The 19664-nt window shown below is 44.1% G+C and overlaps 1 protein-coding gene across 2 annotated transcripts in view; it reads left to right on the top strand.

Moving 5' to 3' along the window:
- LOC118503688 (hemicentin-1) overlaps positions 1-19664 on the top strand; it is a 182481-nt gene that overhangs the window by 150205 nt on the left and 12612 nt on the right. The window contains exons 14-17 of one of the 2 annotated variants that reach the window (XM_036037230.1): positions 433-654; positions 16929-17183; positions 17906-18033; positions 18546-18593. In XM_036037230.1, coding sequence (XP_035893123.1) covers positions 433-654; positions 16929-17183; positions 17906-18033; positions 18546-18593 — 653 coding nt within the window. The remainder of the gene's footprint in view (positions 1-432; positions 655-16928; positions 17184-17905; positions 18034-18545; positions 18594-19664) is intronic. The other variant, XM_036037231.1, reaches the window with a different exon arrangement.

The raw sequence follows: 19664 nt of genomic DNA, 5'->3' as shown, positions 1-19664 counted from the left end.
CTAGCCAGCACTGGAAGTGGTTGTACTCCACCATTGATATCCCTATAGTCATGTTGTTTTGTTTAAGTCATTCGAGCAAATTGAGATGTGACGCCGAACGAAGAACTACAAACTGACAGCTCATCACAAAAAGTTTACCAACAAGGCTGGCCGGAACGGAAAATGAGATGGAAAGGCTGAGTTGTGCTTCATTCTAGTTTGGATTTAAAAGTGTTTAACTCTTCCCGGGGTTCAGGAACATGATATCACTCGAAACGACGATTTGGGAAAGATTCATTCAATTAAAGTTGTATACACGTGCCAGGGAAACACTTTCCAATTAAATACCAGAAGTATTTCAATTTTATTAAAATATTATTCACGCAAACTACAAAATGCAAGCGCAAATAGATTTTTAAAAATTCTTTCTTCTTTTCGATTCCCTTTACCAAGGATTTGATGGCGGCCAGCGGCAATGGTTTGTGATGGAAATCTACGACCAGCAGACGCACGCCCTGCTCGCTAACGTGTCCTCTAAGCTGCCAATCTTCACCGTCAACGGGCTGGATGCTGGGCTACTGCTGAAGATCGTCATCTACGCAACGAACATGCGCGGCCGAAGCGAACCGATTCTGCTGCAGGCGTACACACTAAAAGCAGCGGAAAAGCAGACAGGTAGGCACCATCTTCTAATTAATGCATTTATGCAATGCACTCGCGTCACGGTCGTAAATATGTAAGCGAATTGCATATCTATCGCGGGGTCAGAATTACTGGAACACACTTACAGTTTCATGGTGTTACATCGTTTATTACACGAAACACATTAATGAGAAGTTGAACTGTATTTTTATAGATAACTTATTATTTACTTATTTTAATTGTTGCCATATTGTACGCAATCCTTCCCAAAATGCGCCTGAAGTGCGGCAATTTACGTCACAGAGTTACTATATTAGGATTTCACTGACGATTCCTATTTCTATTCTTTTAACAACTTATTTTTACCCATCGTTTGACTTGATGGTCTATCACACCTGCAAGTCGATGCTTCAACCAAATACTCAGAACAGTTCCACAAAAAACAATTCAGTTCCAGGTGGTTCCAATTGGTGAATCTTACGTCCCATTGTCTGTCACACCCCGTCGTTCGTTCCGCATGTGATGTGCATAATTTACACCGCACCGAAACCGTTGACGGAGCAGTGAAGTTTTAGATTCCGTTCCGACAGGCCGGATGATTTCCGAAGAAATGTGCTTACATTCGGTCCCCGACCAATGCAATTCCAGCCACGGCGCTGAGTGCCTCCGTTGCCAGTGGCCCAGAGGTGGGTTGCTGTTAAAATCTAATTATCTTAAGTGGCCCGGATGTCATTTGAGTTTTGCTATCTTTTGTGTCAACCCGTTGTCGGGTGGCGGGCTCGTTGGTAGAGGTCACTTCGTTACTGGCACCTAGGGGTGGTAGCCCAGGGTTAAGTGTGCACTGCATCCGTCGGCGCATCCGAAGAATCTGGGCAGCGTAAATGGAACTTTACAAAACTTCCCACTTACAAACTCAATCCTGTGCAGTAGCAACCGGCGAACCATCCTTTGTAGACCAATCGCCGTGCAGAGAAGGAACAATGCTAAGTGGATCTACCAGACACAGACACAGATCGCTCGTTAACACATTCGCACCAGCTGGGCGAACCTGGTGAGTCGTATGAGTTGCGATTGAGCGGGAAAGAAATTAAAAGCGGATGAATGCCAGAGCCAGAAATTGATAACATAAGGTCGGAGAAGGACGGATTGGGCACATACGGTTGCTAGCAGATAGAAAACGGCAAAATTTTCCCGTACGATGCATTCTGCCCATGCCCCACTGCTGAACGTGCTATAAAAGCTGTTTAATCTTAATTAATACCATTATATTGTATTAACTTTAATCCGTCCGGGTTGCCTTAAACCGCTTTAAATTTGAGAACCAGACTTTAGCTTTCCCAAGGTATATCACATAGAACTTCCTAGAGAATTTCCGTGTTCCTTGATGGCTTGCTCATTTATTCTTTAATACCAACGGTTTGTGGCGCGTCATTCACAGCGATCGTTTGGTAGCGTTTGGTGGCAATCTGGTGCAAACACCTCTTGTTGGTTGGCTCGTATTCCATGGACAATGGCACTGAAAGGTAGATTATTCCTTAAGCTTGGTCGGTAAATAATCTACCACCATTGTTCAACCGGTGTACAAGGGGGTTAGTTCCAGAATAAAACCGGAAAGGTTACGTGAAGTTTTGCCCGTAGTTTTATTTATTGAGTTTAAAGATAAATTCTTCCCATTTTGTGCGTCACAGGGGAACTAGTCGTTCATTATTCTTCGCTTGATGTACTGACTAGCGAAAGGGACCGGATTTTTAAGTCAAGAAGACAGGAATATACAACATCTGCCGGTCTGCACACGGATGGACGAGGGTTCAAGTCCCGTCTGGGCCGTTCCCTCATAGTGAGGACTGGGTCAATCATCAATATCAATAAGTCTAGCAAGCCAGAAATGGCAGACATGACCAAAGAGCTTGTAAGGCCGTTAGAAAGAAGAAGAATATTATGAAAAAAAATTATATTTGTACCACTTGTTACCGAAATAATGCAGAGCCACTTTTTAAAGCTCGACATAATTTTGTAACCCTATTTTTTTCAAATTCACACACAAAAACCGCACCCCAAATGCTTCATTATACATAGCACCTCTAAAGTGAGCATCCACCTGAAAGGCCCTTCACGGTCCTCATAACCCTAGTTTGCAAAACATTCACGCTACAATAAGTCTTCTTGCGTACACCAAAAACCAACATCTCTTCCAACAATGCCAACTTTATGCCACCCCAATTGAACCACTAGGCCTTCCGCATCGAGGTAAAAACTGTACTGCGCAACCCTCACAACAAACATTGTCATCACAACATTGTTTTATTTTCCCCACTTTTTGCCGGATGCCATCGTATCGCCAGTGTTGATAGTCGTGAAAAACCCCCCGACGCAACGCAACTAAACCAACGCACACAATAACATTTGGGACATCAGCAAAAAACGGTAACTCATCTTACCCCACCGGACTCATGATCGTAACAATATTGAAAACCACCAATCAAACATGAAACGCATCCTATCGGTGGCATGCTTGGCAAAACAAAAACAAAATCCAACCCCCAACAGTCGAACTGTATTTTGAGAGAATACCTCATTAAGCCGAGCTTTTTTCAACACACGTACACACGCGTACACACACACACATGGAGAACATCATTAAAATTGTCATCAACCAAAACGAGCCCTGACAGCCAGCTGGTTGGCCACTTCAAAAGGTGCTGCAATTGAGCGGGATACTCAACCAAACAGCCAAACTTGAGGTCACATACACACACACACACACTCCAGTACATACTGGTAATTAAACAAAAAATCACATTATCCCACCCTCCCGGTTTTCCACTGGCGGAATCGCGGTGAATCGATTGCTAATCAAATAAACGGATAATTATAATTCGCCAAATATGTACGCTCGCGCTCGGAGTGTGCGGCTAAAACCGCAAACCTCCCACCGGGACCTACCGGTACCGATCCGGATCAATATCGGTCCTGTCGATCCCGGGTCTCCGTTCCCTAACCTCCGGCAGAGGAGGTACGATAAGAGCGCGTACCAGTTTAGTGTACTGGATTATGGGTTCAGACGAAAACACTTGCCAACTTGTGCAGGTGTATGAGTGTGTGCGAACAGGAAGCCGTCATAATCCCAGCTTTTGCTACCATCCCCAAACCTTTCCCCACAACACCAGTAGCAGGTAGCCCTCTCGAACCACGAATGAAATAGTTGAATAATCCGAATTATTTATTATTAGCAGCGTGATTAATTATTCAATAATTCGGCAAAATAAAATGTCTCACATCGGTGGCACAGCCGGCGGCGTTGAACCTCCGGCAACCTATACCATGCCTTCCCGCCCGGTCACTCGTTGCTTGCTTTTATTGCCAACACACTGCACGCCGCTGCCACGGAAACATGCTTCGGTCGTGTTCGGGGAGGGTTAAATATTTTAACTTCGTTACTAAAGCATATTCATTCGAACGGTAACGAACAGTTCACGGCAATCAGGTTGTTGTATTGGCATGTTTAATTGTGCCATGTCGATTTTCATGTTTTCTTTCCCGCATTATATTTTCTTTTTTTTTTTTTTTGGTTGCGCAAACCTTTGTACATATTTTCTTACACTCAGTTTTTGCATACTTTCCTTCTCTTGCCTGGTTTCTGGCTGATACGAGTGCCCGTCAGGGTGTGTTTGAAAATCTCTTCTTTTCCCTTTCGATTTTTCATCATTTTCACGCTCGCCTGATGGAGCACAACAAACCCTGCTGTCCACCGGTAAGCTACGGTTAAGCTTCGTTGCTTAAAATCGTTGCTATTGCTCATAAATAATACGGCACACAACATTGCCATGGGTTCGTACTCCGTACTGCGGAATATGATTTCCCTGGCCCCGTTCTAACGCACCATTGACACGAACCCAAACATTTCCCCAGTGGAAAGGAACGTCCGAGCGGTGGGTACAGTACCGGAAAGAAGAAGGGGTAAATTATGATCCCCGAGCAGTCCAGAAGCGAAAGCATAATAAAGAGGAGAAAAAACACACACACAAGCGACAACCCTCATCGAAACTCCGCACGGTACATCCGTTTATGTATGTTATCGAACGGCTTAAGCTTCGATCGGGTTAAATGATGATCGAACCGAAACGGGCCAGCGCGCGGTACAACAACGTTTTAATAGTACTAATAATGATGGCAGCAGCTATAACGGTACGCCTCCACCCTAAGCCCTGTAAATTTATTGAAAATTAATCAGATTACCTATCGGAACAATCGAATAATGCGCCAATATTGCGCTTTGCATTCGCTCACCGCTGATCGAAGGGTCCCTTCGAATGGGACCCGCTGTCAGTTTAATGAGGCACAACTATTTTCCGAACATGCGAACAGAAAAAAACAACATCAACACGCTTCACCACGCGGTTGTTGGGGTGGCATGCGAAACCGTACGGTGCATTGATGTGCAAATCCCTTATCACAGACGAGCAAACTCCGATAAGGGTCGTTTGTTTCGTGGGTTTGCCGCAAGTTCCATTCCGGCTGGTGTGCGCTGATTTAATACAACCAACGGAGAGATTAATAAATTTATCGTTGCTCATCGACCCCCGGTGGGTGCAGTTGTAAAAGGGATTTTTGGTAAACAGTTTTATCAACCGATCAGATCCAACTGTCGATGGTTATGACCCTTTTGGGGTACCGGTACCGTGGTTTCGGGCGATGGGTGTACTGCATCGCACTGCAAATACTGATTGTGATAGTTTTCCTGCGTGCGCTTGGGAATGTTGTGAATCGTTGTTTTAGTAATTTGATAATTCGATCCATAAAGGAATTGGTCTCATAAAAGTTAATGATACGATATTATGAACCAAAGGACTCGTTAGTATCGACACAGGTTTCAACATAAAAATGTCAGCAGTTGTAACAGATGACCGAATCGATTGAATTGACCTAACCTGATCATTTGAAAGGAATAACAATATTCTTGAGCAAAACTGATATTTGTTAAGCTATAAAAAAAGGCTCCATAAATGTGAGCAAATCTGCGAAATATATCCATAGAACATAGCAGAACAATTGAAACAATCTCAAATAGACATATGATCCTGTTAAACATCGTTCTGAAAGATGACATGCGAAGTAAGAGGTTGTTGATCAGATCCTCTCAATTCCTTGATTGCGTGGATGACATCGACATTGTAGGATGGATAGGGGGCACCTGAAACGAGAGGATAGGAATGCGGATAAAGACTATCTTTGGCGGTGTATGGCCTGGCGTGTGGATGATCCACGAGCTCAGCTGAGCTGGTTGATGGTGTGATCGTAGTCAAAATCGGAAGGATACCATTGTTGGGGACTCATACCCATGCCGCAAGGGTAGTCATCAGCGACCCGTCAGGCATGAAGCTTAGAGGAACACAGCAACCCCGTTGGCTCGATGAGGTGTAGTCGAATCTTAGGGAGATTAGATGCATAAATAGAGCAATGCCGCCCTGTTGGCAAAAAAATTGACGACCTTGACATGGTTCATAGACATGGTGCCCGAAGTCTTCTTCTTCTTCTTCTTCTTGGCTCAACGTTCTCCTAGGTCATGCCATATCTGGCTTCCTAGATTTATTGATATCACGTAGTTGGATAGTCACCGTCCTCTCTACGCGGGGACGGTCCAGATGGGATTTCAGCCCCGGTCCTGATGTGTGAAGACATCGCTGTCTCCCCTTTTTCTTCTTCTTCTTCTTGCTTGACACTACAACCTGGAAAGGTCTCCTGCCTGCCATTTCTGGCTTTCTGTGACTTAATTTTACCCGCTGCAAAGTAGTGAGCTCTTAGTGAGGGGAGGCAGTCTCTGGATGGAATTTGATCTCTGATTGTCTCCGATCCTGCCGTGTGAAGACCGGCGCTGCTGTCGCCTCGGCCACCGAACCGCCCCTTGAGAGGTCTAGGCCTACCATTTCTGGCTCTGGCTGTGACTTGAAATTAGCCGTATCTGAATGGTCAATAGTTACCCTGCGTTCGGGCATGCTTTCTGGATCGGCTTTGATCTCCGATCACCTCAGTCACCGGTTCAGCCCTCTGTCACCTCTACCACTAGTTACTTTATAAACTTATGGTGTCAAACTGCATTCCAAATAAAATCACATAAATCAATGTGGCCAAAACATCGTATTCCAGCTATTTTTATTAAATAACCTGTACTAAAAGGATCATGTTGCTCTCGCTTGTAATCCATTTGAATCACCTCTCTAGTTACGCTTACCGCTTCATTAGAAGAATTCATATAAAATCGTTCACACAATCACCTCGAGTGTATTCCAGTACCCAGATCACCAACGTTTAGTATCGCGAAAAATAAACCAAAACCCCTTAACTCGTTACGGGATGCAAATTACTACTTCTATTTACACACACACACCCAAAACACTCATCTAAACCACGAGCAAAGCTCCAACAGACACAGCGCACTTCTGTTTCACTACAATCAAATTTGGTGCCGTAAATGGCAGCGCCGGGAAAAAAAACCCCAAAAGTGTCTTCCCATAAGCTTGTGCCCATAAAATTTATATTCACTCTCGCGCTGAATTAGGTGCAAATTTAGTGGACTATTTTTTTAATGACCAACCTCGCTTTTCCGATCGTTCGGACAGACGAACGGCGCAAAAAAAACAAAAACCACCCAATCCCACCACACCAGCGTAGGTTCCAATTTTCAGGCGTTTTTTATTATCTGTTCAGTTGTGGAATGCAAGCTTTTATTCCGGCTACCATTCCTCGATGAACCGAATAAAACCATTCAACAGAACCGTTTGAAACCATTGAGCATAAGCGTACGAAAAGTGCAAAAAAACGCGCAGAGACAAATGATAAAGCTTTTCCGCTTCGAACAATAATACAACGTTGGAAAAAAACACCCCCACAGTTCAATAAACGCTGCGGATGACACGGTTCCGATAACGAACGATAGAGAAGAAGCAAAAAAAAACCAAACCAAACCAAACGGAATGGTTTGCAAGTGACGAAACGATTCAACCGAAGGAATGGAAACGGGCATCGAGGAGAAAAACAAAACGATAAAACGACAAACGGATAACGATCCGTTATTGGGGAAGTTAAAATTTTATTTCATTTATCGTTCTCACTTCTACGCGGAATGCCCGAAATATGGATCAATTTTAAAAACGACCGCACGCTATTTTGAGCCTCGCTTCGAAGCTAGTAACGGAGGCCGCCCGGGAAATGGCAATGAGAAGAAGAAAAAAACACACGGTACGTAAAACAAACATAAATAGACACACGGGCGAACTGGTCCGCGTAAGCACAATGTCCTCCCCAAAGGATCAAGGGGCTCGTGAGTGCGAGAGGGCGAAAAATAGAATCAACAACAATCAATTCTTCCCGATTCCCGGCGCGAGTCTCGCTGGAGCTTTCACTTTTGGAGTTGGCCGTTCTCGTGTATCACCGGGGTGTTCCCAACGGCTTCAGAATTTGTTTTTCGCGGCCTTGGCAAGCGAACGGTACCCCGTGAATGATGATGCATTAATGTGGCGTACGCGGGTGGGTTGGCAGATGCCACTTCTGGTTGCGCGTAAAATATTCGCACAACTTCCTTCCGTTTCCGCCTGCGGACCGCTCCGGATCGTGCGCCTTGTCGTGCGAAAGTCAGATTCTAGAGTCTTCCCTTCTCACAAACACCGAAGCATTATTAGCTTTTATAGTCTTACAAATGTGCAAATGTGTATTTTTATGTTTACGAGTAGAGTAATTTATTTTTACGATTTCCATCCTCCATCCATGGCGCTGATGAGTCGATCCGCCCCAGCAGGGCATCGTTACATTTGTTGTGCTTCTCCGTCGGATGAATCCCGTTTTTTGTTCTACTTTGCCCTTTTCGACTATGAAGCGAGTGTGAAGTGTAGGGGAGGGAACGGAAAACGGAACGATATAGACCATAACATCATCGAAAGGGCAAACCCTCGAGCATTCCGAAGCGGCTCCACCCATCTTCCCAGGATCATCCGACGTTTTCGCATTGGCATAAAAATCTGGACCAAACACACACACACACCGCTTGCCCCAGAAAGAAAATCACAATCGCATGCCACGCTGCCAAAGGCAAATTAATGGTGTTTTATGTCTCACCATTTAGCCGATGATAATACTAATGGCATAATTGCTGGGTGCGAAAACATAGCACCAATAGCCAGTCAGCCAAAAAACAACACGAAAAAAAGAAATCCTACCACCCATCATCTTGAGGCCATTTGCGCGTGGCTCTTTCATTCGGGCTCATTTACTTTTGCATCAGTCGCAGATGAGAGGTTTGATTTTTTTTTTCCTTTTTTATCCACCATTTTGAATGTTTGCACCTAAACAGGCAGGCGAAGAGGTGGGGAACAGAAAAAGGTGCGAAAAATGGGCGCACATTAAACCCATCTTTCGCGCCCCGTTTTCCGATGAGGGTAATGCAAACCCAGTAACAAACACCAAAACACCAGTTTCAGATAAAGCGTTCCGAGTGCTGGGATTAAAACGCTAATTGGTCGGATCGAGATTGCGAGCGTGCTTATTAATTAATGCAGTTGAGCGGAAAATTTAATCCCATCGCACACACTGGTACCCATCACACCGTCGTAAAGTAATTAAGTTAATAATAATGCGTTGAATATTGAAGTGAACCAGAGTTCACTGACGGTACTGATTATGATTGTTGGTTAGTGTGTTTACCACTCAAATTTATAAGGTACTACAGCGATGCAAACCTTTGACGGGGAATATAAAAATAGCTCAGTGTCAGGTCACTTGGACCAGGACCATCGGAGCAGGCCCTTCGACTAGGGCCCTTGGAAAAAGCGGCTTGGACTAGGGGCCTAGTTGAAGGGGCCGGCTTCAAAATGCCTGCTCCAAAGGGCCTTGTACAAGGGGCCGTTTCCAAGGAGCCTGTTCCAAGAAGCCTGGTCCTAGGAAGGATCTACTTGACACAACACTACGCGTAGACCGCTGGTAGACGCGTAGATGGCCAGACCGTAAAATCGTGAATCATACAATCATGAGATTATCTTAAATAAAAAAAACCTTAAAAATCAAAAATGGCATACATTTAGGCGCTTGAACAAAAATTAATTTCGTTCGAAGACTGCTTTTTAATATGCATGCTACATTAGCAGTTCAAACATCTCCTGGTAGACAATCAATTCTACGTGGCTATTCAACTTCTGTTTTACTAAGCAATGACCAATCACTCAAAGCTTCCAACCGTCAAGATCACTTACGGAAAAATCATACCATAATGTTTGGCAAAATTTCAACAAACCCCGCCAACGAAACCTTAAACTCCACCCAACTGTGTTCGTTGCCAAATGATGTTCGAAACGATCTCGTCAAACTCGCCAAAAATTACGTGCTCAAAGAATGACACACACACACACACACACTCTAACAGACCGTCGAGTCCTCTTGAAAGGTAATCGAATAAAAATCTAATTTATCGTCCAGCCATCAAACCGTACGGACCGGCCGAACGGACGACCGGCTCAATCATCTGAATATCCTTGCCGCAGGATACACGCGCACTCAGTTCATCATCATCATGGTCCATTTCCGGGGGAGCACAGCCCGAGCAGGGTCCGTTTCGCGCGCACATTTGACCGATGATGAATATTCATTTCACGACTAGCAGAAAAATTACGACTATCGATGATTACGAGCCACGCATCCACTGGACGACCGGGGCCAGAGTGCGGTCCAACAAAAAAAAAAAACAACCTCCACCACCAATGGCCACAAGCATGAAGCACGGACAGGAAATGACCACTCGAAACCACCACCCACGGGTGCCAACGAGTAAATTGACCGCGAGCTCGTGAATCACGCGCACGGTGTGGGCAGTTTCATCCTTTTTTTTTTAGTTTTGTCCCGTACCGTTGTGGGCAATTTATACGAATTGAGCTTATCAACGAGCCATTGAGACACATTCACACGGCGCGGGAATGAAACCGCGGCGCGGGCCGACCGTACTGTCCGTGCTGCACCGTCACGGTACCTTAATGGGGAGGAACTTCGATTATAATAAACTCAGTCGGGGCGGGTGGTTTGAAAGCTGATGCATCAACGCATTCACCAACCAATCTGATGGGAGGAGATAATCAAACGACGTTTAAATCACTGACGCTCTTTGCTCATATTTAATCAGCCCCGAGAAAAGGGTCTGCCATTTTTTGAACCCTTTTCTGTAATGTAGCACCCCATTCAATTAACTCACCTTTTGGCTGTGACTAATCCAGCTCCAGCACGGAATCCCGCCGACTTGTTTGCACTTTAATTTAAATACCTTCCACCACCGAAGGCAGGGCTCCGACACACACACACACACACACACTATAAAGCAGGGCAAAGGATTAGGTTTTGATTTTTAGAAAATACGCCCGAATTTATTCCTTTCCACTGCCAATCAACGCTGCTAACTGGAAGGGAATTAAATTTAACCACACTTACGGGTGCCCACGGGCAACTTCAAAATCAGTGTGCTTGTGTGTGTGAGTGTTGGACAAAGTTATAAATAATTCTGCACCGTTTTAATGCTCACACATGCCACCGACACCTGATCCTGGCAGCCGGCTTGGGTCCGGTGCCCAATCGTTGCCCCGAGCCCTACGGCAAACCCAACTGCTTCCCGAGTAATTTCGGGGGGGTACCCAGTGTAAACAAGAACCAATTATTCGTCGGTAAGGCAGAGAAGCTTTTGCTGCTGATCAAACACACCACCTACGGTATGATACAGGTGTGTGTGAGTGTGCGTTTTGAATGTTGGAAAAGTTTCTCATTCGTTGGAAAATATTTACTGTAATTTATCTACTATCTTCCACACACACACATACACCATACTGCTGGTTACGCAACTAATGTTCCATCCCTTCGAACTGTTACCACCAGCTTTTCTTCGAAGCATGAACGATGCAACGAAAAGTCGTCGTCGTCGGCTGTGCCTGATGCAATCTAGCTCCCCCTTTGGGCCTGGCCGGTACCGTGCCAGCTGATGCTCCAACAGGCAGAGGTCAACAGTGGAGCATTATAATTACTTCATACCTAAACAACGATAACTCATACATCTAGTGTTGCATTACAGTACCATTCGAACTCACAATCGTTTGTGCGGACGATGCGTTGCCAGTGCAACACTCAGCAGCCAATCTGTATGCTGGCTCATCACGCCAGTGTGGGTGTTTGACAAACTTTTGCATTCTCGATAGTCGGTCTTTAAAAATGGCCTATCGCTGCCTTCCCAGGGAATCAGGGAGTGGAGGTAAGCTAACATGCAGCTTAATAGAAGCTTAATTACTGTTAAGACTGTTTGAGTAAGCTGCTGGTAAATTTCGTAATGCAGGCAATGCTGTCCAGTGTCAATGTGAGGATGGGTTAGCATTAGCAAAATACAGAGAGGAATTATGTGCTCTGCTACTTGTTCCGAAACAACAATAGTTTCAAGGGGGCAATGTTTTCCCATGATTGATTTTCTTTTCAAACATGATCATAACCCTGGAACTATAGTGTATTTAAGTCGGAGTTAAATAATCAATTAATAAATTATCGTACGGGTAAAATCAAGAATGCCAGTCCGGAAGGTTGACGATGCCAAAGAAGAAACTTTTCCAGCGAAAAATCGCTTTTAATTCCTATAATTTAGAGCCAGATTATGACAACCATTCCCAGGTTGAAATATTTTGTCAGAAGGTTTCAAAGTAACAATTTCGCTTTTTCTCAGAACCACCTGAGCGTGCTGTACTAAGAATCTAAACGTTTGATCAACTGACGACGATTGACTAGAGACTACGCCCATTAACATGACAATGTTTTTTTACAATATGATATGATTGTCAATATGACCTCATACTGCGGCCAACCCTTTAAGCGTTCTCAGAAATACTTAAACGGAAATTTCTACCTTATCTACCCCCGCCTCAATACACTGATTGTTTCTTCCCTTAATAATCACTTTTATCCGATGGAATATAGCCTCGCCGGCAAGCATTTCACCAATTGTAATGAAGTCATAAATTAAACCGATCGTTTTATATCCATCAATGACCATTTCGTGGTAACAATTGTTATCACTGTTCATTGGCTTCTGGAACATTTCAACTAATAATTGGAATCAGGAATGAAGATTACCAAACCCAAAGCAGCAGAAAATGTTGAGGCATAAATCAGCTTAAAACCACACCTACCAACGAAATAAATAAAACAGTATCTACCTTTCGTGTGTGTGTGTGTGGACTCATGCTGAACATCCTTCAAGAAGCACCAACACATGTACAGCATCTCAAGCGACTTCCATTTCAAGCTTTCCATGGCCCAAGTTAGTATGCCGTGGGTGCCCCTCTACTCCTGTGAGCTTTCTAAATTTATTCGGCAAATATTTGAATTTATGACTGAATCCGACGGCTGCTGCCCACTCTTCTGATCGACCAAGGCTGAGCTCACTCACTTGAAGTGCCCCATCGAATTGATATTATGTGGCAGTACGGTACGGCTACACGCCATGCAAACGATGTGTAAAGCAATGGCAACGATAGGGAAATCCTTGGGAAAGGGGTTAAAGGTACGAACGAAAACAACATCTCATCCTGCCGTTCAGATTCTGCTCACTGTTTGGTCTGGAAGATAATAGTCACTGCAGCGCATCCCAATGCAGCCGATCGTGTAGCTCCCGATTTCAAGTGCAACGCTTTGTTCCTTACACTGCCAAAGAGTGCCGGTGAAATAGTAAATATATCGTTCGACTAACATGAAACTCTTGCAACAACAATACGGGCTTCCAGCTTTTTCTCGACCGGGTATATCTTGAACAAATTTGCCTTCCCCGCTCGTCCGAAGGCATCCGGGAGTGTAGTTTCCGACCAGCCAGTGCTCGAAACAATGGCTCAATTGTTGATCGAAATGGATTTGCTTCATTCCGTACGTTTCCGTTTCATTCCCCTATGTACCCCAAGTAATACATAATATGGTGTAGCTGAAATGTGTACACTCCAGTAGAGCAATATGGAGGTGCCGACATGTGCTAGCCAACCTTACCCAGTTAAAGCATGTGTGGCCCGGTCATGAATTATGTGCGATCTGAAATTTTAATTCGATTTGAACGATACGCCACCCAACAACACCCACAAAATGTCCGGTACAGATTTCACTCTCTCTCGCTCTAATCTCTAATAAACTGAAACAGGTGTTATGCGGACGGAGGAAACTTCATCTACCAAAGCACCGGCCAAAGTGCGCACGGTGCAGTTTATGAACTTTGTGTTCTCTGTGTCAGCCGTGCATAGAACCCGCACCCACAAGAGCATTCCCATACCCTGCTGCAATCGTTCGTACAAGCTTTTATCACCTCGTGTAAGCTGGATAAGCAACGAGAAGCGATTGCAAAATGCAATCGGTGATCCATCACAAAGTTTCGATCCGCTTTATATGATCAAACTTTCGATAATGCCGAACAAAAGCGTGATTTACCTCAAGGCGTTCATGCAGATCTGGGTAAGCTCTAGGTAGTGTTGAGTGCAGATTGTGAAGCTTGTTTTTTCTTTGGTGGAATTTTTGCGACAGTTTTGCCGCAACGCGTCGCAGCACGTAGAGGTGTTTTAAAACTAAGTTATAAGAGATTTTACAAAAAAATTATATGTACTTCAAATTGTTACTAAAGTACTCTGAGCACTAAAAAGCGTCAAATATGTACACGCCTAGATGTATGCAATTAGTAGTTTGAAGTTCCCTTTTTGGCACTCGTGATCGCTTTGCACTTTACAAACAAATTTCAGATTCACAAAAAAGTCACAAACTTCGTAAAATTGGTCATAAAAGATTGTTTATTACACACGCCCTAGAAACCCGCCCCAATTTCCAATCCACTATAGCAACACGAACGAGGCTCATAAAATCTCTACACTAAAAGCAAAACAAACGTTGTTGCACCCTCTTTCGGCTGGCAATATTGGAACATTCCAGACTGCATCACTATCATCGCCGTCGATAGCAGCAATGTCATCAGCCGTACATCAATCGTGCTATCATGCTTGGTATGCTCTCGAAATCTCATCATCGTAGCAAGACTGTCATCACGCCCGCCTTCAAGCACATACGCTTCCATTTTCACAAACTTTGGGAGCGTATGGGTGAGTGTGTGTGTGTGTGTGTGTGTGCTGGCCATGGATGCATTCACATTGTTATAGCATATAATGTCGATAAATCTTCACCCAGTTGATTGATTTATTGACGATTTTCCAACATGAAGCCGATCTTCGTTGCAACACGGGGCAGAGCGAACAAAGCGAGCTGGAAACAAGCGCAGCGAATGTGCGAATGTCGATCTCATTCGTTTGGTTTTGGGGGAAATTTATTTATTTTATTCTTCCATCCACAATACACTGTGCCGGGTTGAGACGGCGGGCACAAATCGGACGGTGGATTGTGGGTCTCGTTACGCCTTCGACTTCACTGAAAAATTATCCCAACATCCTATTTACCGATGTCAGGCTGAACGCCAGCTTACGATGACTGATCCGCTAGCGAAATATGGTTCGGGACATTTGCAACCCTGCAAGTCTAAAAGTGATGCAGTATCGAATCACTCACACGCAGACACACAACAACTTAACCTGTCATCGGTTGCATTAACGTTTCTGGGTACGATTCATTCACCATCAATCGCCGGTGACATGTCGCATTTAATTTCTTATCCCACCATGAGCGCTAGATTATTTTGGTTTCCGGGTTGAACATTTCGTTTCGGCTGGCCCATACAGTCACCAGCAGAGGCGAATGAAAAAATCACCATTAACTTAATAGAGAATCCAGATCGGTGAAATGAAACAACGAAGCAACAGCAGCAACAAAAAAAAAACAACGCCAAAGACCTGCACCATCATAATATTATTCCAATCAATTGAACACACATAATGACTTTCCGAGCAAAAACAAAACCCCCAACCAACCGTGCTGCTGGCAGCGTAATGAATGCGTCTCTCAAAAGAAATGGTTTATTTTATGTTTATCCTTTCGGTTCTCTCCTTCCTTCGCACCATCACCGTTTCACTGGCTTCATAAATAAATTCCAAGGGATAACGCATGCAGAATAGGGTACACACAATCCAAAACAAGATAATGCAGACCAACCTGATAGCCAATGAGAGCGAGTAAGAGAGAGAGAGAGAGAGAGAGAGACCTAACTACCATCACTACTTGCCATCGACACACGTAGCCCCAAACATAGCGCGGTTCTGCACCGTCGAGTCTCGCTGCCTTATCGTCGTAATTTAATTTAACGGATTTATTTAATAAATAAATACACATAAACAATTAAGGACAAAAGACAAAACCCCTCTGACCAGGCGTGAGGAGCGTGAACCGTACCGAATATATCGATGCAGCGCCAGCACTTATCCAACACTGTATGGCCCACCGTGAACAGGACAGGACGACCAAAACGAAGCAAATGCAAAAGCAATGGCATAAAAAAATGGCTGCAAAATGCTTTCTGACCGCGGGACTCAAAGTCCGAAATAAATTTGCACGTAACGCAATTACTCCATTTACTCCAATTTCCACCCGAAATGCAGCAAACGTGTGCGCTCCCGATTGCATACCCAGCAGGCGCAGAAAACGCTCCTTGCTCGATGCACGAGCCGTTTGGCGATTTCCGATGCTCATTTCGCGTGCCGGGAAGGTAGAGTGCTGACCGGGGAGCATTAAATTTATCTTCCCATTTTGTTGCTACGTTTGTTGTGCATAATTTTTTAAAACCTCATCTCTGTATTTTGCAATATGCACAAACAGACGCGTCGATTTTATGGAGATGAATTTTATCCCCCATCGGCTGTGTTTACGATTTTCGATCGCTAACAATCTCTATCGAAACACATGCAGCGTACATCATATCTTAACTATTTTTTTGTTTTTAAGGACAATAACAAGCAAAACAGGTCACAAGGTGGGTCCATTGGGACCTTACAGTATGCCTTCTGTAATTGAGCTGAATGAGCTCAATAGGAAGCATTATTTAAAAATTCATATTTTGCATCCAATGGTTGACTATGAAGTTATCGAAACAATATCACAATTCTTATCCTTCAATCGCAAACCGAGTACCAGCTCAGGCATGAATACTCCGCTGTGAAACTAGCGAACTGAATCTGCTTCTCAACATTTCCAACTCCCTTGAGTAATCGCATCATCTCTCCTTTTTCCAGCCGTACTTCAAATCCCTAGCGAAAGTGTATGTTCGTCGTCACTCATGTGTGTTACTCATCTGTGTTTCTTCTTGTTCTTTTATTCTCTCTCCCCTGCCCACCTAGGTACCCATGCCGAGTTCGAGCTGACGCCGATCGTATCGATCGGGATATTTATTGGCATTTTAACGGTGCTTATCTGCATTATAATCGCGGTCGCGGCCGCCTTCAAGCTGCGAGCGACCCAGGCCAAACAGCACACCACCACCGGCGGCAAACGGCCCGGTAATCTGCCAATTAAGGAGAAAATCTCATTACCGCTCAGCCAGTCGGAAGACATGTACGACGAGAAGAACCCGGACGTTGTCCCATCGAACGAGGGTAAGCGCGTCGCGTTCCGGAACCATTGATCCTAGCCCATTGGGCGTCCACACACCCTTACCCACACAAACACACACACACGAACCAAATTGGACGGACACATCCTTGCAGACGAACAGGCGCCTAGACGAGCGTTCGATTACTTTTGCCGACTCGAGCTAATGCCTGATGCCCTGATGCTTTCGGAGCTTTCGTTTTGCTATCGCTTGAACGCTTCCTTTTCCGTCATTTTCCAACAGCCCGTGTCATTCTTCCTTACCGTAAAGACAACACACACCAACAAAAAAAAACAAACGAATTCCCCCATGCACTGCTGTCCTCATTTGAAATGCTGCAGAAAAATGTCTTGCGCTTACGATGTTCCCTTCCCTTTGTTTCGATGTTGCTATTATTTTCCCGTACGATTCGTTTTCCCGACACACTACCGACTAGCGTCCCAATCCCAAACGTTATTGTCTGTTGCGCTTGTGCACTCGTTTTCATAGTCATTGGCATCGGCATCGTCACGGTTTTCGGTGTGCAGCAAAGCTTAATGACGGTGGCTTCATCTGGGCAGGAAAGCAACACCTTCCCACTGCGGGTACATTTCATTGCGACTTAGCTTCATTATTGCGCTCCATTCTGCCATCTCTGTCTGTGTTTCTGTCTCCATCACACATACACACTCTCTATCTGTCTCTCTCTCTATCTATCTCTCTCTCTCTCCATTTAACATTTTCCAGATCCCGATTACAAATTAATATCAGCAAATCAGACTCCCACAGCGCTGCATAATTCATTATGCAACAGCAAACATGACATTATCGGCAGGACGATACTAGACGATAGCCGGAAAACGTACCTAACCGGGGTAGGTTCATCATTTCATTAGCTTTTTAGCATATGCATATAGAACGACTCATCACGCAGCGCCGGGGCCGGGGTTCGATGGGTGGGATGGGCGCCTGAAGTGAAAAGGAAGCTGTAGGTACCCCCCAGGGGGACCCCGGGGCTTTCTTTTCGTGCCTTTTCACCAGCAAAACCCCGCTCCTCGGCAACAAAAACAAACACGCCACAGATGCATTCACCCATGTAGTGATTTGTTCCTTTCTCCCCCTGTATTATTTTCCAACAGCTTCGAACGTGCAACTGGCTAGAGCTATAGTTTTAACAACTTATTAGTACACTTACATCATCGCTTTATTGAACTGTATTTAAACCACATTCTACTTGAAGAAAACGGTACTACCTTTTCCGCTCGCGTTGTGCTTCTTTGCGACTGCAAAGCTGGGAGACAACATCTTTTTCGGTTCTTCGTAATGCTTTTATAATAATTTTTCTTTTTTTTTCTTTTTCCATTTATTTCTTTTAATTATTTTTTAGTGTTTATACAGCAGTGAAGTAGACGATTGTTATGGCATCCTTTACAAAGTAAGACATTACATTTTTAAATTATTTAAAATTGGCGTTGGTTGTTTTTGTTTATCTGTTTGTATGATGATTAATATTTATTCCTTAAAGTTTAAATTGGGTAAAACATTAGCTTAGGTTTGTTTGTGTTACTTATGGCATAATTTTTAAATTTTTAATTTTGTATGTTTGTATATTATTTTCTTTCTTTATCATGATTTTTTTTTATTTAAGAATAAAATGTCATTCTTTCTGGTATAAACGGACGTAAATAGCTAATTGATTACCTTTTTATTTAAGACTTTTTCTGAACTCCTGTTAATTTATTAATTTTGTAATTAATTTTACTTGTAATTAACGACTTACAAGAAATTTCTTAAAGCTCCCGATATATTTATACACTAGTATACAAGCGTATATAATTAAGAGCTATTGTTATGACACATAAAAAAGCTGTACACTTAATTATTGAAACGTTTCAACAAAAGATCGACAACAGCCGGTAAACATGAAGCCAATATTAAACTTTATTGGCGAAAAACTGTCCACTTGCTCAGCAAACCGTGCTAACCCAATCAATGGGCACCTAACGTACGGGCAAACGAAGATGATGTTGCGTTGAAAAGGGCAGAACCCAAATGCATCCGAGTGGAAGAAATACTGTGAGAGCAGATGCGTAACTTCCGCTTTCATACAATTCCTCAGATGTGCCATACCATACCGAACAGCACTGAATAGCAAATACGTCCTACGACACAAAGTCATCCACTGCTCGAGGCTTTTCCGGCCTGACCTTTCCAACGACCACAAGGCACTCAATCAGCGGGAAATCACAATCTGTGAGCCTGCTGAAACGTACGTTTTCTATCCCTCCACCACGAACGCAGGGGACACATTCGAGAGTATATTTGCAACGAGACACACACACATTCAATCTCGTTTTGTTGGCTTCACCTGTTTATCTGCCCGCAAGGTAGTACTCAGTAGCGATTTTGATGCCGTGACCTGACGATAACTTTTGCCAAGCCGAATAGGAACGTATCTAGCGTACCGACCTAGCGGTAGCAACTATTCATGCTACTCTGCCGTTAA

This window comes from Anopheles stephensi, chromosome 2 (genome assembly GCF_013141755.1).
Source record: "Anopheles stephensi strain Indian chromosome 2, UCI_ANSTEP_V1.0, whole genome shotgun sequence".
Lineage (NCBI taxonomy): Eukaryota > Metazoa > Arthropoda > Insecta > Diptera > Culicidae > Anopheles > Anopheles stephensi.
This window is presented reverse-complemented; position numbering and strand designations above follow the sequence as displayed.